General features: G+C 33.7%; 1 protein-coding gene across 2 annotated transcripts in view; it reads right to left on the bottom strand.

Annotated features, from left to right (window-relative positions):
• The window catches only part of WDR7 (WD repeat domain 7), a 300,771-nt gene that overhangs the window by 253,284 nt on the left and 29,783 nt on the right, over positions 1 to 17,704 (bottom strand). For both annotated transcript variants that reach the window (XM_033087148.1, XM_033087149.1), the window contains exons 8-12: positions 16,235 to 16,380; positions 15,813 to 15,915; positions 13,080 to 13,221; positions 12,595 to 12,843; positions 11,306 to 11,526 (exon numbers count right to left, since the gene is read on the bottom strand). In XM_033087148.1, the coding sequence (XP_032943039.1) occupies positions 11,306 to 11,526; positions 12,595 to 12,843; positions 13,080 to 13,221; positions 15,813 to 15,915; positions 16,235 to 16,380 (861 nt within the window). The remainder of the gene's footprint in view (positions 1 to 11,305; positions 11,527 to 12,594; positions 12,844 to 13,079; positions 13,222 to 15,812; positions 15,916 to 16,234; positions 16,381 to 17,704) is intronic.

Genomic DNA, 17,704 nt, shown 5'->3' with positions numbered 1-17,704 from the left:
GGAAAAAACTGTGTTAAAATTGTAATACTCATATATACCGATAACAAAAGACGAATACAAGTCACATTTGACTTTTGCAATTACAAGAGGTGCTCAGAGCGGTTACCATCAGCGTAATTTTAATAACAGTTTTTTCCTTTCTTAAAATGTATATACTTTTTTTGGCACCCTCTGTATATCTTTTAAAGGTTTCATTGTTATAATAGATGTAAATACATATTTTATGTAATTAAGATTTTTTTGGATGCTTTCCTGCCATATTGATCAAATAATCAGTGTTAGAATCTAATAATTTGGTGGATGAAAAGATATTTAATTTTCATTGGAAATGTCTTCCATCACCATTCTTTCCTCCCATTTTGCGATAAGTAGGTTGAGAACTCCACAACAAAATCTGCAAACCCCTTCAGCAGGAACCTTTTAACAGGAAGCACACCCAGTGATAGGAAAGCTGTCGGTCTCCTTGTGTGCCTGTCTGAGGTGTCAAACACGTGAGACACCACTGGCCTTCCATCTGGTAAATGTTCAGAAGCTCAATATCTTAATACTAAAAAGTCATAAATGAAAGCTTTAATATTTTATTCTCATGCCCTAATTAACGGTCTCACATATTCCACTCTTGCAACCACTGGCATCAACGGACTTAAAGAGTCCCACATAAACAGGTCTTACATTCTTTTTCTTGTTATGCTACAGCATAGATTAAGCATCCTATCAACTTGGCTAGTAACTTTTGGGTGAAAATTATCCAAATTCATGTTCCAAACACTATTAGTCCTGCCCTAGAAGTAATGTGCACCAATGACATCAAAAGCTAATTAATTGCAAAGGCTAACAATAAGCAACCCAAAACTCTATTTTTATTTGATGAAAAAAGTAAGATAACTGGGGCAAGGAGAGGGAGGAAGATACTGGACTAAAACAAGTTTATTCCAAGGCCAATTATTCTTTTTCAAAGAATTCTGATTCGAAACCAAATAAAGTCTCATTGAATTTGCCAGTAAACACTCCTCACAGTACATTACTGATGAGCAGCAGAATTCCACCAACTATCACAGAATATGATAGAGTCAGAATATACCACCTAGGTCGTCCAGCCTGACCTTACGCATTTTACAAGACTTCACTTTAAACCATTCCCAGAAACCTCTTACGTAACCTGGTGCTACGCATCTGCCATGAATTACAGAAATGAGAGACAGCTAGTTTATCCCATCCCTTAGCTCTCTGGGGAGACGATTTGCTTTCCAACCATTCCCAATGTAAACTACATGTTGTTGTGGTTTTTTTTTTCTGGTTTTGCTAATTTGTTTTCTAAACTATTCTTTTTTTTTTTCATATCATTTCAGGAGCAATCTCTTAGCTGCCCCCAAACAATTGTTCTCTTTGTCTGAATATTCTTGAAATATATGAACACTAATGACTGTCTCTCCTTTTAAATGAGACAAGCTATAAATGACCAGCTTCTTTCACTCATAAATCAATCCCACTATTCTCTTAATCATTACTTCTTGTACTTCCCAGAACTCTTTCTATGAAACATAAATGCGCAGTTAAGATGCATCATTTATCACTTTTAAATATTCTACCTAAAGGGGAAAAAAGATCCAATGAATGTTAATTTCATTTCCATACTTTCACAAAACTGAATTTTTTTTTCAGAAATCCATAGACCATCCTTCTTTTTTAAAAAAAATGATAGAGAGCTATTACTTTAACAGCTATTTTAGAAAATAAGACCATATGGTCCAACAAAAACAGTGACTAACCATCTACTTGGATAATTATGTTCTGCATGAAAATTAAAACTTTTAGGGACTAGTTTTAACATCTTCACGCATTCACTATGTACAAAAAATAACAATGGAGAAACACTGGTCCATCTTTCTGTGACCGCTCCCTTATTAGTAAAACAGCAAATAAAAACTGAAAAATTTAATGTAAGATTATGAAGATATTGCCTATTAGAGTAAAAAGATGTACTTAACATTGAGATAATTTGTTAGTTTAGGGACTGAGATAGACAAATCTGAGGACTCTGAAAATGTTCTAAGGTTTTAAGAAACTCAAGTGTTGCCCTCTTTCCCCTCTCTGCACACCAGTCAGCTGTCTACAGTTACTGCCCAACCCCACACCCAAATCTTGGGCTGCACACACTCCAGGCCTAGCGTCCGTAACAAAGGGCCTCACTTACCTGAGTGCACTGAGTTACGACTCCAGGCGGCTGCAGGTCCTGCCCTTCTACTTCCTGACTCTTCACTTAGAACTTGAATGCACTGTCCATCTGGCCTAGTAACTTGAACCTGCCTGCCTGGCCTCCACCTATTGACCCCAATCATACCTGTACCCTTATGAGACATAAACACTGAATTGACATACCTCTGATAGAACCAGAATAGTTTTACCTTTCTCATGGAAACAAATGGGTTAATAGAGAGTGTCCCCATTTTTCTAAAGGAAGATACTGAAAGAATCTGTGTATCTGCTTCCTAGCGGTAAATTAATAGAACATATATGCTAAAAATACATCTTTGTTTACAAAGGATGCTGGCTTGCTTTTGAAGTCTGTATCAAAGAACAAAGGGAAACCTAACCCTCAGTGTCGACAGTTAGGCAAGAAAGTTGTGCCTAGCCCATAATTTGTACCCCAAGAAAAGAAACAAATGGGTTTAACCCCATCCCCAGTTCATCGGGGTCATGATGGTTTTGCAATAGTCATACCCTTCTATAACCTACCTACAATTCCAAAGAAATGGCAGTTTCGTCCCCTCAGACAGTTGAAAAACCCCAGTGTTCAGGAAGTGAGCAGGGAGAGAATAATACCCACTCAAGACTACAATTTCAAGGGAATTAGGGGAGAGTAAAAGCCTCTCATCTAGTTACTCTTGATACCATCCAACTTCTGTCATGCACTAAAAAGACGCAAAGTTAGACTGACAGAGAAAGGGGACTTATCACTAATTTGGGCACACTCTAAAACCAACTGGCCATAGTTGGGAAACAGGGAAATGAAAAGTAGTTTCTAATACAGGAACAAAGTATACCTATAATAAAATCATTCCAGTGCTGGAAATGAAGGAAGATATTGCCTAGATTTAGTCCCTTAGCATCTAAATGATGATGCAGATGACTGAAAATAGAATAACAACAATAAGAATGAGTTAATTAGCTCCTGTTACAGGCCGGGCATTATCTCAAAACTTGAAACCAACATTTCACAGAAAGTGTCGCCAGAGCTCTAAGATGTCAAGTAACCTGCTAAAGCCGCCCATGATGAAGACATACAGGCAGGTGTGCTTGGTTCTAAAGGCCCTGTTCTCACTCACAGGACTAACCAGTGCTTCATTAGTTTAGGCTCCACATGGCTTACAGAGGAGTTTTCTCCAACTCCTTTTGAAAGTTTTCATGTAGGTCTAAGAAAAACCACTGATTATGACTCCGAAAAGAAAAATCATCGTACAATAATTGGTATTTTTGGTGATGTTTGTAGTATGAAGACAGCCAATTAAGATCATGAACTCATCCTGAAAAAGTGCTACATACCTCACTGCTGAATATCACTTCAGTCACCTTCCAAGTCCTCCCCTTGGGAAGCTATGCACTGACGCCAGTGCCTAGTCCACCCTTCAAAGCAATTTTAGAACTTTTTCTGGAATGGCCATCAGAGCTGTCATCATATTACCCTTGATGTCCTGAAAGTCATCAAAATGTCTTCCTTTCAATATTTCCTTTATCTTTGGGTAAAGAAAGAAGTCATGGGGGCCAGATCAGCTGAGTAGGGAGGGTGTTCCAATACAGTTATTTGTTTACTGGCTAAAAACTCCCTCACAGTCAGTGCCGTGTGAGCTGGTGCATTGTTGTGATGCAAGAGCCATGAATTGTTGGCGAAAAGTTCAGGTCGTCTAACTTTTTCACACAGCCTTTTCAGCACTTCCAAATAGTAAACTTGGTTAACTGTTTGTCCAGTTGGTACAAATTAATAATGAATAATCCCTCTGATATCAAAAAAGGTTAGCAACATCGTTGCGACAAGCTCCGGAACTTAACTGTCACACTTGTATACATTCTTCCTTTCTAATCTGTGTCATTCCATTTGCATTCTACTTTACTCTCTCGTCAAATCTTTCTTAGGAAGAATACCTTCAATATTTCACTTTTGAGTACAATTTCGTATTTTATCATTTTAACCTTTTTTTTCCCAAATACTCTTACTAAGTGGGATGAAATAAAGTGGCCTAATAGACTCACATACAGCTAGCTTGCAGCATATACAAAATATTACCCTGATCTCTTGGTCATTATTTTCAAAGTAATGTACAAATACGTCAAATGCCTGCCAGTATTTGCCATAAACGGATCCATCAGGTACCAGTCAGGACAACTTATCACGAGCTCCAGACTGACTGCTCCCCATCACGCATACAATACCACGTACCTCTGCAAACAGAGGTTGTTCATAGACATACATGATTTTATATTCACCCACAAAACTAATACATTCAGACACCTTCAAAATACATTCAATACATTTGAATACATTCAAATACATTAAAAAAACTAGGACATTCAAATAGGTATCACCCTTCTTGAAAGTCTTCCCAAACCCCCAAAACTGGCTTACTCAATTTCTCGGACCTCCCTGAGGGCCTGATATTCAGGGATGTCACAAAACGGGTACTTCAGAATATCATGCTGCATTCTAATTGTTTGTTTTCTCGTCTGGCTCTTTCATTAGATGTAATTCTTTAAAACGGGGACTATACCTTAACCACTATTATATACCTGGTCCTCGAAGGACTTGGAATATAGCAGGCACTCAAGATATTTGCAGAATGAATGACTATTCAAAAATACGTTGTAGCTCACTGAACAGCTACCTTAAAAGGTCATTTTTTCTAATAACTTCTGCCATTTTAAAGGAAATTTTAACTCATTTTGAAATTGCTTTATGATCAAGTTACTCAAGAAAAATTAGTCTTTGCCTGTGTCATACTACCTTTTCAGCCCAAAATAAAAAGTCAATTTAATCAACCACTTCATTCACAAAGTTTAGCACCAAATCATTTGTATTTTTAAAAAGTAACTTTCATGCCACATGTAATCTTCTCAAGAACATGAGGTAAGACCTAAAGGAAACTTTCCAAAAGAGAGGCATTTCTAAAATGTTTAGCATAATATCAGACAGCTAAAATAAGAATACAATCTTTCTCATTACTGTTGAAGGGACTCCTCACTGATGTCTCTGGAATACTACTAATTTTTTTTCAGCTCCCTACACAAGAGACAGGGTTTATTGTATTTGAATATATAGATAATATCCATAGCAGGAAAATTTTATTTTTTAATCTTGCATACAATAGCAATATTATAGTAGAAAAATTTGAAAAACATAGAATTATGAAGAATAAAATATAAATTAATCAGAATGGACACATACACTATGGGTACATTAACACATTTGTGTTTACAAAATAAGAATGACTACTATACACTTACACATATTCTACAAACTGTACTTACAAACCTAGAAAATTAGCAAGACTTAAAAGATTGTAAGCAAGATAATGAAGAATGAGGGGGTAAATGGTGGTTATATTGACCTATTCTTAAATTTTGAAGAGCAATTTGGCAATACCTATTCAAAAGCCTTTAAAAATTAATGTCTTTTTATATAGCAATTCCATATTTAAGAATTTATCTGAAAAATATCATTCCAGATGTGCAAAAATGCCTAGCTACATTCATTTGCATCACCACTGTTGATAAGAGAAAAATTTTTAGTAAAGCAACGTTGTAAAAATTTCTGATAAAATTAACTACAGACTAACATTAAAAATGATATTAGAATAGACTTAGTGACATAGAAAGATGCCCACACCAGATTTAGAAAATATCTGTATTTTATATAACACTGTATTATTTAATTGAAATAAATAAAAATTAACTTCAAAAAGACAGTACTGAATGCATAAAAATGTATGGTCTCAAAATCTAAAAGAGTTGTTAAGGAGGAAACAGAATGTTACAGAACATTGTGTCCACTGTGATATATTATCAAAAACTAATGGTAGGTCTGTTTCCTGCTTTTGCTTAATTTCAATTACCAAAGTTTATTCTGCTTGGCTTCAGAGACTATGCTTTAATTATAGACATTGCTTTGTAAATGTAATATTCAAGTTAAAATAATAATAAAAGTCCAAATTCAAACAGGTAAGATAAGACCCAATTCAGGTAAAAGCTATAGGTGAAAAGTACAATATATTAAAAGAAAAACTCATTTGCTAATTGCTGTAACCAGCTGTAAACATTAACCACACTCGCATACATATAGTCATAAATATACCATTCATATTATCGTATCTCTGTCTCTAAGGCCTAAGGATTTAATACTGTCAAATGAAGGAACAAACTAACGTACAGGTTAGATACCTGGCATTCCGGTTTTCACAAAGCCCTGCTGCCCCCTTGTGGATATTTCTGGAGATTACATGACATTAAAAGTTTTAGTAAGGTGTTATAAATGAAAAATAATCATTTAACTAACCTATTAAAGAACTTAGCCTATATGCTCACAGAGAAACACATATATTATTGGTACTAAATAATTTATTTTGAAACATGTTCCAAAAATTCTGTTCTGAATAAAGTTCTAACAGCAGCAAAAAGCTCTGATAATTCAATCATCCATGCCAATGAGAGAAGAAAAATGTTAAATGTATATTTACTAGAAGTAAATAAAATTGACACTTAAAGAGGTCACATTTTTGTTCCCTTCCATCTCATTCTTCTCACTCCCCAAACAAAGCAAAATCTGATTCTGGTACTTACATTTCTAGTTCAATTTTAATACCTTCACTACCTATACATGTATCCATAAATATCCGTGTGTTTTCAAAATGTAAGTAAATGGCATCATATTGCATTACACACCCAAATGTTCCATGTCACAGCTGTACTTCCAAAATGCAGCCACCCACTGCATAAATCAACAGAGGAAATGTGGAGAGTTCTGTGCAAAGATATCAGTACAATTCTATAGTTAAGAACGATACTATCGAGTCACTAGGGTTATTTTTCCACTTCTGAATTTTCAGTCCTGTCAATCATATATACATGGTTTATTAAGGAAAATAACCCTAAGTGCTTTTCAAAGCACTCCTAGTATTATAAAATTTTCCTCTTTTAGTATTTTTTCCCCAAAGTCTGGTTTCTTTCTTTGAAAATAAACTATGTAAAAATAAAAGAAAATGTTCCCGGGTCTCGGAGAGTGGACTCCTTTATACCAGAAGCTGTAGTAACAGGAGAACGATAAATAAGAGGAGAAGGTGAAATAAGCTGGCTGGAAGGTGGGAGAGAAGAGAGATTGGCCCATTCTCCTCTATGATGACATAATCCTAATGCTCGAGATTTAGGAGAACTTTCCTGCTGCAGCACTCCAGCACCCTAAATATACCTGCCCTCCCTTTCAGTGGCTGTCTTCCTACGACTTCCCAGCTAACTGGTACACTCATTTGGCCTCCCCCAGCCTAGAGGTTCAGATTTTCCAAATTCACCCAAACCTACCTCGGACAGCTATTCAAATCTAGAAAGCATTCTATCTCTAACCACTCTCTGGCACTTAAATTTCTTAGTTATTAGAATAAGATTAAACTAAAATGCTATAGTTCTGAACTATTAAAATATAGTACAGAAAATCTGAGTGATGATAAGACATTGCTCTCGGGGTTAAGGGAACCTCAAAGCTGGAGAATAGGAGAGAAAGGGATATTGGCTTTTCATTAATAACCTTTAATACCTTTTACATTTTATACTGTGTGCATCATTACCTATTTATAAAATATTTTGAAGATACTATGGCAAATAATATTCTAAGTGCAGATGAAAATTAGTAAGTCAGTTAAAAATTTAGCAAGACTTTTGAAATAATATTCAAGTGCAGATGAAAATTAGTAAGTCAGTTAAAAATTTAGCAAGACTTTTGAAAAAGCTCTATATGAGTATTCGAAGCGGCAATCTAATTTAATAATAAATGCTCCACTTTAAATGTGAATCCTATTAAAACTGCTAAAGAACTATCCTACCTGAATAGTAGCACCATGTTTCCACAAAAATAAGACCTAGCCGGACAATCAGCTCTAAGGCGTCTTTTGGAGCAAAAATTAATATAAGACCCAGTCTCATTTTACTATAATATAATATAGTATAATATCGGTCTTACATTAATTTTTGTTCCAAAAGACGCCTTAGAGCTCATGATCCGGATAGGTCTTATTTTCAGGGAAACACGGTATACAAGGTCAAAGCCATTCATTTAAAAATAATAACACAACTTGGAATGACAAATAAAAATGGTATAGGACTTCATTTTATATTATGTTATATAATACTATTTAAATAGTTTCACCTCAGTTTTCATATATGTACATATATACATATATACTATTGATATATGTATATATTTATATGTATATACAATACATTTTGTTTTATCCAGAAACTAAACCAACAAAAAAGGAAAAAATAACAACCTCAAACGGAATTTTTTCTTCTACATTCCATACACTTAAGAAGAAAGAAATAGAAATGGCAAATAACCTAATATTAGAGATCTCAAAACTACTAGTTCCAGCACCTCTCAAGTCAATATACTGTTAGTCAAATCTCACAGTTCGGAGTAATTTACAAAACTACTTAGCTGTCTCCAGCTCTACCATCTGGCAGAGAGGATTTCATTACGTATTTCTTCACTAGCTACCTAAGTTAGGAGACAAACAATGATTTTGTTTACTACTTTTTCTTAACAACCTTCTATATTTTAGGAAACATGAAATATGACTATAAGAAAAATCATCAATCTTGTACATTCTTAATGACAATTTAAGTGATTTTTAAAACACAACAACCATTTCTGTTTTAGAACATCTTTTCCTGAAAAGCAAAAAAAAAAAAAAAAAAATGGAAGAAGGCCAAACAACTTCCTTCTGAATACCGCTATGATAAAAACCAAAACTCTATTCTAATCAAACAAGCAGAAGACAAACATTTCAGCATTTATCTTTTATCATTACGTTCGGTAAGTTTTATCATCTTAGGACTGAGAAGTAATCTAATCTACCAGAGATCACAACTTTAAAATAAAAATATTTTCTGCTAAAAGAAAATGACACTGGATCAATTGATAAGTGCGGCAGCAATTCAAGTAGAACCAGCATATGATACAGTTGACTCTAATCGCAGCTAAACAGTCACTTGCTTAAACATTTAGCAACTACCAAATTCTTCTTAGCTTTTCATTGATCAGGTAGGATCTTTGATCTTTAAAGACATTAGTGTACCTAAAAAAACCAGCTAAATGAAAAGGTTATTAACGGGGCAGTTATTACTTTCTTGTGAAATTATTGCAAAGCTAAAAGCAAGATTCTTGTCTTCATCAGTACTTTTGAATGGCAATTAAAAGCAAGAAAATCTCTTATTTTTCAGGCTTCAGTAAGTAAATAGCAAGTTATACATCATTTTTCAAGTACCTTATCTGTGTCGCTTTTTCATATTCCCCAGGCAACTAGGTAGCACGTTTGGACCACTCCTAGTCTAACAGAGCCCATTCTCTACTTACTTACGTAGATGTCTATTAAGTAGACTTTTTATGCACCAAAAATTATTTTTAAATATAATTGGTCAAAAACATTTTATTGTATTAAATACCACTTGAGTTTTTTTTAAAAAAGAAGCCAGAAAATACTCTCATACTAACACATAAGCTACAAAAGTGTATGTATTAATGTAGTTCAAAACAGAAACCATGACTTTATGGAAACCCTTCCAAACTTTCCTTTTACCTATACATATAATGTTATAAATATATATTAACTACAATATTCCAAATATTTTATTCTTATAAAAACAAAAATCAGCCAAATCAGAAAAGGTTGTTCTCAGCTGATAGAAAATAATCTAAATAAATTTCAGCATGGAAAAATTAGGTAGTTCTTCAAATGTGTATAGTCAGAGATAAAAATTTTCATGTTTCATTATGGCACATAACTACTATAAAATGAAGTTTTAGGAGGGGGTTTGTAATAGTGCTATAATTTATGAGTGCAAAACATTACCTATTTCACTAAAATATGACATAATATCGGTCATTCGAATAAATACATAACAATTTTTCACAGTGACAAAGATACACTAACAACCAAACTGGAAGGAAAGAAAAAGATGGGAATAAAAAAGACGGAAGAGAATGATTAACAACCTGAATTTTTAAATCTGACAGAAAAAGAGAGACACACTGGCACTAGGACTTCTTACAAAGGCACCAATATCAAATCAAACAAAATCTAGTACTGGCAGAACATGGCAGATAAAGTACATTATCAGGAGGATTAAGCAGAAAGGCCAAAGAAAGTTTCTTGGATTTTGGAACAGCATACCTTGTGTATTCTGCATCAGATACAAATGTTTTGTAATTCAGTAAGACCATAACTGGTGACACTGAATGGATTATAATAAGCCTGAAATATGTGTGCAAGAAGATAGTTCGTGTATGTATGTGTGCAAATGGGGTGTGTGTGTGTGTGTGTGTGTGTGTGTGTGTGTTGGGAGATGGTGATTATGCACACAAAGTTGGCTAATCATGTGAAGAAGTTCGTGGTTAATAAACAGTAAAAGAAATTATGGCTCGGTTATTTATCAGTCCTAAGCCCTCCTAAAATCTTATTTCTAAAATCATTGGGCTTTCTATCTGACATTACAGCCTGACTGACACACACAGCACTAAGAAAGCAATCTGCTTTCACAAAGGTATGTACAAAAGTTTCCAAAATTATTATCAGTGACTGTTCTAGTTTCCTTTGTCCCAATAACTGTTTATTTAAACAAACCTATTTAGAAGTATTGATAAATATTTTTGCCTCTACCAAAGCACACATTCCCTATCTTTTTGCTCAGATGGGCCTGAAAATAATGAGACTGTCTTTGGGATATTTAAATTATTTTAAAACAGAATATTGAAACTTCATTCAATAAACATATTCTAAACTGCTTCTACATTTCAGGGACAAGCCATGCTATTTAGGAACTAATAACAGGAAAAAATACTATGTGCATCTTCTATTTCTACGTGCCCAATAGTAAATCATCATAACTTTGCCTAGATTATATGTTACCATTACTCAGTTTTAAAATCAAAAGGGTTTGTTCATTCATTTGTCACATTTCCTTCAAGTCACTCTAGACTCCACTTATGTTAAGCTTGATAGCAGAAGAACTCAGCTCTATACAGTGAAATAACTTTTTATCAACTTACACTACAGTTTTCAGGTGGAACTAGAAGTTGAGTAATCTCGCCACCATGCACACAAAAGATATGTTTCATTTCTCCAGAAAATATGTCCCAAATTATGACCGAAAAATCCACACCTCCAGAGATCAGATATCTTTGATCATAACGAGCTGAGACCTGATGAGGATATAGCAAACATGTGACTTTGTTCCGATGACCACGGAGTGTTCTGTGAGGTGGCCAACCTGTGAATGAGGTTTTGGATTTAAAAATGGGAAAATTAAAGTCTTACAAAATTTCAACAAATAAAAGTAAACATGAATCATCAAAACAGCTATAAATTTTATCATAGAAAAGGCTTCTAATTTTACATTCTAGAACTGCTCTACCCAATACAGCAGCTACCAGCCACGAGACCACTGAGCACTTGAAATGTGGTTAGACCAGATTCGTATGGGCTCTAAACGTAAAACATACATAAGATTTCAAAGACTTAGTACAAAAAATAATAATGTTAAATATCTCATTGAAATGCAAATAGTTTTGCTATATTGAGTTAAATAAAATATATTAAAATCAATTTCACCTGCTTCATTTTTACTTTTTTTAATGTGGCCATTAGAAAGTCACATATATTTATATATATCTATATATCGTTATAGACATATATCTATATATCGATATATAGAGATATATATTGGGGGTGCCAAAAAATGTATACACATTTTAAGAGATGTTAACACTTTGGTCAACATTGCTCAAGCAGTAAGTAGTTCGCTGTAATCAGAAGTGTCTGGATGCTGATGGTAACCACTTTGAGTACCTGTTGTAATTGCAGAAGTCAAACGTGACTTGTATTCATTTTTTGAGTATTAAAGTTTTAATACAGTCTTTTCCTTTCTTAAAATGTGTATACATTTTTTGGCACCCTCTGTGTGTGTGTGTGTGTATATATATATATATATATATATATATTATATATGTCCACTGGACAACACTGTTTTAAAAGATTATAAGTATTATTAACAATATGATTATTTAGTAAACCATTAACTAATAATAAACGAAACTCTTAACATATATCAAAGAAGTAAAATTGGATACTTCTTTATTCACAGTCATTAGATGGTATTTATTCCAAGAAGAGGCACTGAGTATTTTATTATGTGCACATGAAACTCTACCAACTACATAGCACACTAACAACTACACTGATTCATTGTATTTGTTAAAAAGGAAGAGTGCCAGCATTGTCAATATCATGGTTCCAGAACTCTCAGAACACTTTAGACCCTGGTAGGTCTTCAGTATACCTCTTCGAAGCATGTGTTCCCCTTGCAGCAGCTGCACTATGGCCGTCTGTGTGGCAGGGACAATAATGATGCTTCCGTCCTCACGGCCACACACAAGTCGTCCATGTGCGGGTATGTACACACTTGCGGTCACTTTAAGAGGTTCGTTATTACTGGGAATCACACTCAGCTGATCTATAATTCCAGCAGGACAAGGATTCAGCTTATCAAATGCCTCTTGCAAACTAACAGACGTTGTCACTTCCAACCCTGTGGAGGTTTTGTTTGGTATAAAAGGAAAACATTTGTGCATGTTAGAAAAAAATTAAAAACATTAAACACGTTTACGGTTGACTCAGTAATATACCAAAGAATGATAACTGTCATCAACCATAATTCTAAGAAGGAAACAACAGACGTACATTACGAATTTGTTATTCAGTGGTTAGCATTTAGGTTGTTAAATTAAAAGAATTAAGAAATTGCTACACATGATTTACTATTACCTCCTTCACCTTCCTGTTTATCAGGTGTGTCTGAAACGTTCCAAATATTCAATCTTCCAGAAGAATCTCCCTGAATTAATAGTTTATGGAAGTATTCCCTGCATCCATAGAAGAACCGAGTAACAGGAGGACAAATTAGCAACTGGAAAAAAAAATTGTTCAAATATGTTTAGCTATCTTTTTAATCAAAATATTTCACCATCAACATTTTTTTCAAGTAAGGATGTTAATTATTACTTTGCTTCAGCACCAGAATAAAAAAAAGTGTTTTTAGCAATATTTTAATATAATTTTGTAGCATTAATGTACTTGTCAACTAATATTCAAATCCATTAGATCTCAAGCATTCAAAAAAATGAAAATTATATTTATAGTCTTTCTATAGAATTACTACTTATATTTTTTCTCTGCTTTATAAAAATCTATAACTCACCACAACAATGCAATTTACTTAACTGTCTCTTATTAAACAATCACTACAAAGATATACTACGTCTTTACTAAAAAGAAGGCTCCATTTAAAAGGTCAAAAGGGGAGAACTGCTAATGCTACCCTTTTGCCCATTCCTGACTAGTCACTAGGAACAACAGTAAAATTAAACGACCAAGTTTGTGCAATTGGAAAACTCTGCTTTTTTAAAATTTTTTAAAAAATTTTTCCATTTATAAGTTTTACATTTTTATTCTTAGGAACAATGAAAGACTCTTTTTAAATTTAATTTACTTTTACGATTAGTTTCAGGTGTACAAAACAACATTATTAGACATTTACACCCCTCACAAAGTGATAACTCCCCCCCAAGTCTACTCCATCTGACATCATACACAGCTATTACAGTACCACAGACTATATTCCATATGCTGTACTGTACATCCCATAACTATATATTTAATTATAGTTGACATGCTATATTATTTTATATTAGTTGCAGGTGTACAGTGCAGTGGTTAGGCATTTATACAATCTATGAAGTGATCCCCCCCCGATAAGTCCAGTGCCCATCTTACACCCTACATAGTCTTTACAACATTATTGATTATATTCCCCTTACTGTATTTCACATCCCCGTGACTATTCGGTGACTACCAATCTGTACTTTCTAATCCCTTCACCTTCTCCCCCATCCCCCAACCCCCTCCCATCTAGCAAGCATCAGTTTTTTTCTCTGTATCTATGAGGACTCCTTTTTTTTTTTAAATGAGAATATTCTTCAGCTAATAGTATAACATTTTACAAAGTCACATTTACATAATCAATTTGAATTATGTTAGCTATAAATTACTAGGAAGAAAAACCATTCATTAGGGTCTTCTGTATATTTTCATTTTTAAAACAAATTATTTTTCTGATTAGAATCTTATGCCTTCAGTCAGATCATATATTTGAAAACTCTAAACAGTGGTAGAATCCTAAAATTAAATTTTTGAGTATTAATTCACAGATAATTGATTATTAAAACATAGAATCTTATCCTGAAAATCAGTAATGAAGAGAATTCAGTTTGGACAATTATAGTGAACAAGTAATCTAATTACTATGTTTGATATTAGTTGTTTTCCTAAAAAGCACTAGCCTATGGAAACTATATATTAAGTATAATCAATTATTTGACTTTTCTTAAAGTCTAAAAACTACTAAAAGTATTAATGGATGAACAACATGCTGAACAAGAAGTTGCTACAGCAGCTGGAATAACCAATATTTCATATTTTAACATATGAATATCTCATACCCTATAATAATAATAATAATAATAATAATAATAATAATAATGTATTTTAATTGGAAATGATAAGGGAGCTGATATTTAAGGAAACATGATATAAGTTTATGTTGTGTAGATTTTTTATAAAGTCAGTATCCCTTAGTTTTATTGGAAGTGATTGTCTCGGTTGGAGCAGTAAGCACGAGTTTACGTTAAGAGAATACAGGACAGGTTATAAAGGATCTTATTTGTACATACATGTATAAATTCTGGATATTCAAAATACTCATGGTACATAACAGTTCCCTTCCACTCACCACCCCTCTACATAAAGATGGAACGAAATGTTCAGAATGATAAAGCTGTGGAAATCCAGAACATAAGGATATTTTGTTTCCAAAAGCAAAATTTCTTTCTTACTGCTCAAAGACTATAGAGTGGAAACCCCAGTACCAAGTGCTGTTGCATTTCAACTTTCAATTGATATTAACCAGGTTTTAAGAAATTGTAATAAACTTTGGTTTTTTTATAGAGAAAAATGTCTTGTATTCTTCATTTCTAAAACATAATGATTTAAATCACTACATGATTTTTGGAAGACATTGCAATAGCTTGTTCAAGTAATGAACTATAATTAGTGAGCATTATTACATGCTTAGCTTTGCCCTTCCAAAAGGGTATTACTTCTGTCACTGGCTTTATAATTGCATGATAGTGTAAAATAAATTTACATTATCAATAGGAACTTTATCAAAAAGCCATTTACACTATGTAATCAGCATTAGATCATTTGTATTCTCAGAGAACGGTAAATGCTATATTATAGGCATATCATATGTGTAAGATATGCAAATTTTAAAATTGTACTCACAATCAACTATATCAAACTGTTTTAAAATGTCTAACATAGTGCCTTGAATTATATTGTACCTTTCAAATGATTAGCTACCAAAAAAGACACCAAAAAAGAGTTGTGAAAAATTTTCAACATAACCATCAATTGTAAATGATACCTGAAGAATTTTACCTCTTTATCTGTTCGATCCAAGAGGCTATCTTGTACAGGAGGAATTAAATTTTCCACCGCTTTCCCCACATCACTGCGAAATGAATCACTAGCTGGAAGGGAACTGAAAATGAGAAAAATACATCATTCAATTAAAATACTGACAGTAAATATTTTGTCATGCCCCATGAAGTTTTTGGACAGGAACAAAAAATGGATTTTTAAATTATAGCTAATTTAATTTGGCATTAAATTAAATAATGAACATCATTCAAATAGTCTATTTCAAATAAAAATTCACCTAATTTTTGTACTTAGAAGTTAAACTGGAATTACATATCTAACGTAAGAAGTTCTGAGGTTTTTTTACCTAAATTAGTTATACCTCAAATTCGCAGTCTTTTGCTTTTGATTAAAGTCCTAACTTATTATTTATTGAATACCTGGCAGGTAGTTTGTAAATGTAACTTTGCCCATTTTCGGTCCAAATGATTACTTTATCTGCTGATACAAAGTCACCTCCAGTCCATGTCTGTCCATTTTCACTAGGACCTGAACACAACAGGGAATAATCTCCAGCATCAAATACCTACAAGGAATAAGAAATTCACAATCTTGTCCATTTTGGTCATTTGTCATTTGGTCTTGTCATTTAAGTGAGATACAGCAACATTTTAACTGAAAAAAAAACAAACGCAAAACAAAAAAAATCTTCTAGAAATACACTTAACAAACTCAGGCCTTTCAAGCTCACTATGTCAGTGAAAGATGCTTTGTCAGTGAGCCCCAGAGCACAGCCACCGGCAACAGGGAACACGGGTAGGTTTCCAGCTGCGTGGTCAGACAGCAGACCATGACAGGTGAGGCCAGGCAGCCTTCACCTTTCTTATCCAGAGGGAGAAGTGCTTCATTGAAGAATGGCAAGTAACAGGGAGCCAACCTTTAGCATGAAGGTTATGACTCCTGCTTTATTTCTATGTTCAGTAACATTTCTAACAATAAATTTTGACATCAGAACATCTCCTTATTAATAGGGGAATGACCTTACTTTACCTTATTTCGCCAATGTTCTAAAACACTGTAAATAGGAAGTTAACAGACTCAGTTTTATAATTTAATAATTCTTACATATAAAAGTCTGTATAATTTCATCAGCAACACAGGCTATTGACCATCAGGGCCTTATATTTGTAAAGCACCTCAGTTTACAAAATGTGATTACTATTTTATATGACCCTTAGAATCACTGCAGGAGGTGGCAGGCAAGTATTGCTACCCTACTTTATGCAGAGGAAACTGACAGAAATAAGTGTCACATCACCTACTCAAGGTGAAGTGTCCAGTACGTGGTAGAACTAGGACTGAAATCCTGGTCTTATAATTCCTGGCAGAAATTTTCTATCACTTTCAATATTTGATAATATATTCTATACTGCTAGAAATTCTCCCCAGGAAGAATGAGTAATTCAGTAGCCTAGAGTTTTTATTTTACTTCTCTAAAAAAAAAAAAATGAAGTTGCTTGTGCAGAGCCTTGAAATTAGAACAAATCCTAGCTAAATTCACCACGATTTGCTATACTATTTATTAGTAGTATAACATTAGCACTACAAAAGTGGCCAAGAAAAGTCCAAGAAAGAAGAATGAAGGGAGACCAGCTTTCTCACCCTATTATCTACTAAAACAAATTATAAAGCTAGAGAAAATAAAGCAATACAGTACTAGTGCATGCATGAATGGAAAGACAAATCAAGTCCAGAAACCGATTCAAGTAATATAGTGATAAAGTATATTATAAAGGCACAATAGAAAAATGAATTATTCAACAAATGGCATCAGAAACTGGGGTGGGGGGGAGGGTCCATCTGGAATAAAAGTAAAATTGGATTTACATCTCATAATTTATACAAAATTA

This window comes from Rhinolophus ferrumequinum, chromosome 19, assembly GCF_004115265.2.
Source record: "Rhinolophus ferrumequinum isolate MPI-CBG mRhiFer1 chromosome 19, mRhiFer1_v1.p, whole genome shotgun sequence".
In the NCBI taxonomy this organism is placed as follows: Eukaryota; Metazoa; Chordata; class Mammalia; order Chiroptera; family Rhinolophidae; genus Rhinolophus; species Rhinolophus ferrumequinum.
The sequence above is the reverse complement of the archived record's forward strand: the minus strand, read 5'-3'. Positions and strand labels throughout refer to the sequence as shown.